The 8693-nt window shown below is 47.8% G+C and overlaps 1 protein-coding gene across 2 annotated transcripts in view; it reads left to right on the top strand.

Annotated features, from left to right (window-relative positions):
* The window catches only part of LOC146303844 (mitofusin-1-like), an 11078-nt gene extending 3445 nt beyond the window's left edge, over positions 1-7633 (top strand). For both annotated transcript variants that reach the window (XM_084714351.1, XM_084714349.1), the window contains exons 6-14: positions 1-83; positions 175-301; positions 4733-4837; positions 5832-5934; positions 6011-6231; positions 6324-6425; positions 6748-6944; positions 7026-7160; positions 7488-7633. The exon at positions 1-83 is cut by the window's left edge and continues 39 nt beyond it. In XM_084714351.1, coding sequence (XP_084570477.1) covers positions 1-83; positions 175-301; positions 4733-4837; positions 5832-5934; positions 6011-6231; positions 6324-6425; positions 6748-6944; positions 7026-7160; positions 7488-7554 — 1140 coding nt within the window. In that variant the 3' untranslated portion in view covers positions 7555-7633. The remainder of the gene's footprint in view (positions 84-174; positions 302-4732; positions 4838-5831; positions 5935-6010; positions 6232-6323; positions 6426-6747; positions 6945-7025; positions 7161-7487) is intronic.
* Positions 7634-8693: the final 1060 nt, after the last annotated feature.

Here is an 8693-nt window from a genome sequence, read left to right as displayed (position 1 = left end):
CAGCATACGGTGAGGGCGTGGCAGATCACCGAGGCCATCAAGGCTGTGATGGACGCCATCAACATCGCCTCCGCAGACAGGAAGTCAGGAAAACTAAGAAATCACTTCCTCTATAAGAAAGATTTTCCTCGAAATCAGCGAGTGTCTCTTACTTTGACCTCTGACCTCTGACAGGATCTTCTGCCTGGAGGAGCGGGAGGATCAGAGAGACCGGCTGGACTTTGTTCGAGGACAGATTAACCGTCTGACCGACAACGTCAAAGAGAGGATCAGGGCACTGAATGATGATGTTGCTGCCAAGGTGAGGAAATCCTGCTGCTGAGGACTCACACACATCAGCTGACAGACTCACAGACCGTTTGTTTTATTTTCATTTTTATTACTGAAAATCTAGCTACAAATACAGAATCCAAAATGAAAACATGTTTCATATGTTCAAGTAAAGCAAAACAAAACCAACAAATTAGACTGAACAAAAGATAAAACCTCCTCCACCCTGCAACCTGAGGACTAAAATAAAATAAGACCCTGTCAGAGTCTCTTCTCTGCGCAGTCGGTTACAGTCATCAACCAGTCAAACAGAATAAAAAAGAATTAGATTATCATGTCTTTGTCTCACTTGCAGGTCGCGACTCTGAACGCACGACAGACAGGTTGGCAAAATAAGAAAGGAACAGCTGATCCTCTCAAAGTATATTTAATTTAGTCGAGGGTTAAATATGACATTATATCTTTAACCACCAGAATGTGAAGGTGATGAGGGAAATTTCCAGGTTGACAGAAAAAGAGTTGTAATTACAATAACATCCTTTTGTTTAGTAGGGTCAGACCTGCAGGTGAAAGAGAACAGCGGCCACAGCTTGGGTCTAAACCTGGGTTGATCTCAGCTCACCTGGATTTAAACAGACAGACCTTTAAAGTTTGTTCATTTATTAGACACATTAACATGAACATTTATCAAAAACCTGTGATCAGGAAATATATCAGCAGAGAAACATCAAAGATATGTTTGAGTTTCCGTTACAGAGTTTGTGTGTGAGACAACGTCACGTACGTCACTGCTCTTTATAATCACTCTGTCTACAGTAGACGAGGCGTCTGGACGTGAAGACAGTGCTGAAGTGTCTTAAACTTGCGTCCTGTCTGATGTCCAGCAACTCCTCCGTCTGCCAAATGCAGTGTGTCTGTTATCTGATGAGAAAATGAGCCTTAGAGCTCGTTCACCTGGGATTAACCTGCGTCCTGGCTGGTCCAATCAGAAGTGTGCAGCTCTTTGGTAGATCAGTTCACACCTCGTCTCCAGATGTTCCTGAGTGACCAGCTGTGATCAGATCTCAGTTTGTTTCAGTCTGTTTAGTCAGTCGAATGTCCACTTCTGACTTCTGAGTTGTTAAAAACAAACTATTAGCTGGTTAAGATAAAAAAACACAAAACATCACAATTACGTGTTTATTTTTTTCTCTTGGTGAAGCTACTCTGATCCCGTGAACGTGTTCACACCTGGACGTGTGTGTGTGTCGACACCAGGACGTGTGTGTGTTCACACCAGGACGTGTGTGTGTTCACACCAGGATGTGTGTGTGTTGACACCTGGACGTGTGTGTGTGTCGACACCTGGACGTGTGTGTGTTCACACCAGGACGTGTGTGTGTTCACACCAGGATGTGTGTGTGTTGACACCAGGACGTGTGTGTGTTGACACCAGGACGTGTGTGTGTTGACACCTGGACGTGTGTGTGTTCACACCTGGACGTGTGTGTGTTGACACCAGGACGTGTGTGTCGACACCAGGACGTGTGTGTGTTCACACCTGGACGTGTGTGTGTTGACACCAGGACGTGTGTGTGTTGACACCTGGACGTGTGTGTGTTCACACCAGGACGTGTGTGTGTTCACACCTGGACGTGTGTGTGTTGACACCAGGACGTGTGTGTGTTCACACCAGGACGTGTGTGTGTGTTCACACCAGGACGTGTGTGTGTCGACACCAGGGTGTGTGTGTGTTCACACCAGGACGTGTGTGTGTTCACACCCGGACGTGTGTGTGTTGACACCAGGACGTGTGCGTGTGTTGACACCAGGACGTGTGTGTGTGTTCACACCAGGACGTGTGTGTTGACACCTGGACGTGTGTGTGTTCACACCCGGCGTGAACGTGTCGACACCAGGACGTGTGTGTTGACGCCAGGACGTGTGTGTGTTGACACCAGGTGTGTGTGTGTTGACGCCAGGACGTGTGTGTGTTGACACCAGGTGTGTGTGTGTTGACGCCAGGACGTGTGTGTGTTGACACCAGGTGTGTGTGTGTTGACGCCAGGACGTGTGTGTGTTGACACCAGGACGTGTGTGTGTGTTCACACCAGGGTGTGTGTGTGTTGACACCAGGACGTGTGTGTGTTGACACCAGGACGTGTGTGTGTTCACACCAGGACGTGTGTGTGTTGACACCAGGACGTGTGTGTGTTGACACCAGGACGTGTGTGTGTTCACACCAGGACGTGTGTGTGTGTTCACACCAGGACGTGTGTGTGTGTTCACACCAGGGTGTGTGTGTGTTGACACCAGGACGTGTGTGTTGTGTGTGTGTGTTGACGCCAGGACGTGTGTGTGTTCACACCAGGGTGTGTGTGTGTTGACGCCAGGACGTGTGTGTGTTGACACCAGGACGTGTGTGTTGTGTTGTGTGTGTGTGTTGACACCAGGGTGTGTGTGTGTTGACGCCAGGACGTGTGTGTGTTGACACCAGGACGTGTGTGTTGTGTTGTGTGTGTGTGTTCACACCAGGGTGTGTGTGTGTTGACGCCAGGACGTGTGTGTGTTGACACCAGGACGTGTGTGTTGTGTGTGTGTGTTGACACCAGGACGTGTGTGTGTTCACACCAGGGTGTGTGTGTGTTCACACCAGGACGTGTGTGTGTTGACGCCAGGACGTGTGTGTGTTCACACCAGGGTGTGTGTGTGTTGACGCCAGGACGTGTGTGTGTTGACACCAGGACGTGTGTGTGTGTTCACACCAGGGTGTGTGTGTGTTGACACCAGGACGTGTGTGTGTTGACACCAGGACGTGTGTGTGTTCACACCAGGACGTGTGTGTGTTGACACCAGGACGTGTGTGTGTTCACACCAGGGTGTGTGTGTGTTGACACCAGGACGTGTGTGTGTTCACACCAGGACGTGTGTGTGTGTTCACACCAGGACGTGTGTGTGTTGACACCAGGACGTGTGTGTTGTGTTGTGTGTGTGTGTTGACACCAGGACGTGTGTGTGTTCACACCAGGACGTGTGTGTGTGTTCACACCAGGACGTGTGTGTGTTGACACCAGGACGTGTGTGTTGTGTTGTGTGTGTGTGTTGACACCAGGACGTGTGTGTTGACACCAGGGCGTGTGTGTTGTGTTGTGTGTGTGTGTTGACGCCAGGACGTGTGTGTGTTGACACCAGGACGTGTGTGTGTGTTCACACCAGGGTGTGTGTGTGTTGACACCAGGACGTGTGTGTGTTGACACCAGGACGTGTGTGTGTGTTGACACCAGGGTGTGTGTGTGTTGACACCAGGACGTGTGTGTGTGTTGACACCAGGACGTGTGTGTGTGTTGACACCAGGACGTGTGTGTGTTGACACCAGGACGTGTGTGTGTGTTGACACCAGGGTGTGTGTGTGTTGACACCAGGGTGTGTGTGTGTTCACACCAGGGTGTGTGTGTTGACACCAGGGTGTGTGTGTGTTGACACCAGGACGTGTGTGTGTTCACACCAGGACGTGTGTGTGTGTTGACACCAGGACGTGTGTGTGTGTTCACACCAGGAAGTGTGTGTGTTGACACCAGGACGTGTGTGTGTGTTGACACCAGGACGTGTGTGTGTTCACACCAGGACGTGAACGTGTTGACACCAGGACGTGTGTGTGTTCACACCAGGACGTGTGTGTGTGTTGACACCAGGGTGTGTGTGTGTTCACACCAGGACGTGAACGTGTTGACACCAGGATGTGTGTGTGTTCACACCAGGAAGTGTGTGTGTTGACACCAGGGTGTGTGTGTGTTGACACCAGGGTGTGTGTGTTGTGTTGTGTGTGTGTGTTGACACCAGGGTGTGTGTGTTCACACCAGGACGTGTGTGTTGACACCAGGACGTGTGTGTTGTGTAGTGTTGTGTGTGTGTGTTGTGTGGTGTAGTGTGTTGTGGTGTGGTGTGGTGTGGTGTGTGTTGTGTTGTGTCGTGTCGTGTTGTCTTGTGTGTGTTGTGTGTGTTGTGTGTGTCGTGTCGTGTTGTGTGTGTTGTGTGTGTCGTGTCGTGTTGTGTGTGTTGTGTGTGTTGTGTGTGTCGTGTCGTGTCGTGTCGTGTGTGTCGTGTCGTGTCGTGTTGTGTTGTGTTGTGTCGTGTGTGTCGTGTCGTGGTGTGGTGTGGTGTGGTGTGTGTGTGTGTTGTGTCGTGTCGTGTCGTGTCGTGTCGTGTGTGTCGTGTCGTGGTGTGGTGTGGTGTGTGTGTGTGTCGTGTCGTGGTGTGGTGTGGTGTGTGTGTGTGTTGTGTCGTGTCGTGTCGTGTCGTGTCGTGTGTGTCGTGTCGTGGTGTGGTGTGTGTGTGTGTCGTGTTGTGTCGTGTTGTGTTGTGTGTGTTGTGTGTGTGTGGTGTGGTGTTGTGTGTGTCGTGGTGTGGTGTGGTGTGTGTGTTGTGTGTGTGTGTGTGTCGTGTGGACGGACAGTGACAGCAGGTTGATGTTGTTGCTCGTCAGGTGGCGGTCGCTCTGTCTGATCAGATCCGCTCTCTTCCTGTTCTGGTGGAAGAGTTCAGAGCCGATTTCAACCCGACACAAGAAACTCTGGAACTCTACAAAACTGTGAGTGCTGACACTGATACACACACACAACTTCTGAACAACATTTAGCTTAGCTTAGCATAAACACTAGCTGGCCTTGCCTCCATTTAAATCTGATTTTCATCTGAAACTACTGACAGAGGAGAATTCTGTTCCTTTAAACTCTGCTTCACTCTGTAAGCTCACCTGAACTCACCTGACTAACTCTTATCACGCACACGCACACAGATTTAATCTAAAGTGACAACACATTAAGCTGCTTTACTTTAAATCCAGTTTACTGTGTGTTTGATTTGGAGATTCTTTTTGCCCTGAGCTCTGTCTGTCAGGCAGGCTGCCCTCACATTGAAGCTGTTGGTGCTGTAGACCAGTAGGAACCTTCAAGAACTCCTTCATTAACATACTGTGTCTGTATAATCATGGATGTAACAATATTTTCATACAATTCATTACTTTTATTTATCATTTGGTCCAACCTGCTCGTGTACTAATTACTTTTACAGAGACATCAAGCTAACTCTTTTAGCATTTGGAGGTACTTTTTTAATCAAATGCAGGACACGTCTGTGCTACATGCATGATCATTACCACATGTCAGGCTGACTTTGAAAAAAAAAACACAGGAAAATAAAACTTTGCCTTTCAGTGATCTTTTCATTTGAAATTGTTTTATTTTTATTTTATTTCTTTTAAAAATTAGCTGACTAATTGCACTCATCCCAAATATTGAGCCCCCTGACCTGCCACACAACCGACCCCCCTCCCTGACGCTCAGTTATGAACACACCTTCAGTCCATAGCAACCCTGCAGTTCACTTCAGCTCACTTCAGTTCCAACAACCAAACACAGAAGAAATAAAACCCCCGTCCTGTCACCGTCCTCTGGCTCCAGTGGCTCAAACACGTCTCAACATGTCCAATAAAGCTGTTTTTCTCAATGAACCTGTAACGTCACGGTGCATGAAACTACTACAGACACAAAGTCGAGCTGTGATTGGTTGTTTTGTGTCTACAGAAGCTGCTGCAGCATGTGGAGGAGAGGATGGTCGGCTGCTTGGCTCATCGATGCTCCGTCAGTATCCTCAGAGACATCGGAGACACTCAGAGATACATGATCGGTAAGACGTCTCACTCTGTTCACTTGCTTCATCACAAACAGGGGACATGACGGCCGTTTGTCTCCTCTGTCCTCAGACAGTGTCCGTCCTCTGCTGTCCCTGTCTGTCCAGGAGCAGCTCTCCACTCCCTCCGCCTCCTTCGAGTTGACCTACGACCTCGGCCTCGCTGCCCTCTGTGCAGATTTCCGTGAGAACATCGAGTTCCAGTTCTCTCTGGGCTGGACCGCCCTTGTCACCCGCTTCATCGGAGCCGCCAACGCCAAGCGAGCGCTGAGCGGCTCCGATCCACGACTGCAGGTCCTCACATTATGAGTTTCATCACTGTTTATTTATTTTCCTGTAAACCACCTGTTCTAATCACCGAAATGTCCCTCTGATTCTCCCTGTAGGAAAGCTCAACCTTTAAGGATGAGATGGTGGTTTCCATAGCAACAGGTCTGGTCTCCGTCACCTCCCGGGCATCCATGACGGTGCTGGTGATCGGTGGTGTGGTACGTCGTGTTAAACAGCAGCTGTCCAATCACGAGGCAGCGTCTGTCTTTGATGTTTGAGGTGTCATGAGTCTGAAAACATGAAGATTCAGTTGAACTTTAGTTGAACTGTAAAGCTGCTCACATTAAAATAACCTCAACCCTTTTCATGTCTGATTAAATTTTGTTGACAGAAATTTGAGACAACTTTAAAGGGGCAACATTTTCATAAAAATTATATTTTAAAACAAAGATTATTATAATAGCATACTGTTTATGGAAGGATTTTAACACAGGAGTGTCTCTGAGGTGTCTGTGTTTCTCAGGTGTGTCTGTGTTCTAGGTGTGGCGTTCGGTGGGTTGGCGTGTCATCGCTCTGTCCATCTCTCTGTATGGCCTCCTCTACCTATATGAGAAACTCACCTGGACAGATGCCAGCAGGGAGCGCGCTCTGAAGCAGCAGTTTGTTGAGTACGCCGTCCACCGCCTGAGAGCTGTCATCCCCGTCTGCAGCTCGGCCTGCAGCCAGCAGGTGTACAAGTAAGACTCTGCCCCCACACCTGACACACACAGCAAACACCTGTCAGGACTCTCAACTCACCTATTGTGTTTGTGTTTCAGGGAGCTGTCGTCTACCTTCAACCGTCTGACGCAGAGGGTCGACCTGAGCGAAGCTGAGCTGGAGGGGAACATCCGACAGCTGAGCTTCAGGATCCAGAGACTGGAGAACATCCAGAGGAGGTCCAAGGCCTTCAGGTGTGTCATTGGGGGGGCAGAGTCATATTGTCTCACAGGAGGCGGAGTTATACTGCAGGATCGCCAGCTGGGTGTGGTCAGTCATACAGGATCAGGCTTCACCAAGAGAAAAAAAAACACCAAGCAGTTTCCCCTTCTCCTTTGTGCTAAGCTAGGCTAACCACATTTGTCTTAGTGTATGGAACATAGAGATGAAACTGAAATGTGACTGAAGAGGACAGAGAACAAGAACGTTTACAGATTGTCAGTGACAGCTGTTGATTGATTGACTGATTGATTATCTGAAACCACTTGCTGTGTGTGAGTTGACTGTAGCTGTGTTTGCAGGAACAGAGCCACAGAACTGGAGACTCAGCTGGAGGCCTTTTCTGTTCAGTACCTGCAGGGAAACTGAACAACACCACCAAGTTTGTTGGAGAGCGGCGCCCCCCGCTGGTCAGCTCACTCATCACAAACCTGCAGGCTCTGCTCTGCTCAGCATCGATTGTGTCTTCGTGCACGCTGACGTTTCTTTACAATTTGATCTGAGTCGTCTGAACAGCTGCTTCTCTTCAGATGAGGCTGCGTGTGTATTCTGACACAGCTGATGTTTACAGCTGCTGTTTGCTGCAGCAGAGACGCTACACAAAAGAAAACAGACATTTTACACACACACCTGCTTTTTAAGATTACATTATGAAAGACCTGGATGTCAGCAGGTTTTTGGATATGCAGAAGTATGACAAGTGTGTGAGTACGCTCAGTGAAACACCCTCATCTCTGTTAGAAAACTCTGCTAAAAATCCTCTTCTGATGCAAAGAAGAAATGTCCACAATCAGGAATATAATTCATTCTGTCCTCTAACACAGTGTTTCCCAACTCTGGTCCTCAGGATCCACCGTCCTGCATGTTTTAGATGTTTCTGCTCCAAAACACCTGATTCAAATGATCAGGTTGTTATCAGGTTTCTGCAGAGGCTTGATGACGAGCTGATTATTTGAAGAAGTCGGTATGGTTTCTCAAAGTAAGACAGGCCTTTCTGCCAGAAAGCTTATCAGAAAGGACAAGTTTTTCTGGTACAAATGCTTCAAACAAATGTGTCTGTCATTTTAGGTCATTTGTATCGGTCAAGTGCATTTTTCTCATCAGTTTGGTTTAAATTTGTTTTTTTTTTTAAATCTTATTAATTATTAATCAATTGTTAGCATCTTCAACTATTAGTTAAGGAAAACAAAATTTGCAACACTAAATTGGAGCGGTGCCTGTGACATCATCAGTAACCTAACCCTTGTGTTGAATACTCTGTACTTTGTTACTTCAGTATATTTCTAACAGCAGTACATTTACTTGTAATGAGTAATATTTTAACAGTGTAAAAGTACTTGTACATTCAGAACTCTTTCCACCACTGCTTATTGTTTTACACTTATCAGTTTTATTTGTTATTTTCATTTTTCTGACATAGTTAAGGCAACAAAACTGCTCCATGGCCTGAGAAACGCATGTTCAAAAGGCTTTCTGTCAGAAAGCCCTGAAGGTTAACTTCTGTGCAT

The sequence above is a fragment of the Lutjanus erythropterus genome, unplaced genomic scaffold (genome assembly GCF_056507025.1).
Source record: "Lutjanus erythropterus isolate fLutEry1 unplaced genomic scaffold, fLutEry1.hap2 Scaffold_228, whole genome shotgun sequence".
Classification (NCBI taxonomy): domain Eukaryota; kingdom Metazoa; phylum Chordata; class Actinopteri; order Lutjaniformes; family Lutjanidae; genus Lutjanus; species Lutjanus erythropterus.
The sequence above is the reverse complement of the archived record's forward strand: the minus strand, read 5'-3'. Positions and strand labels throughout refer to the sequence as shown.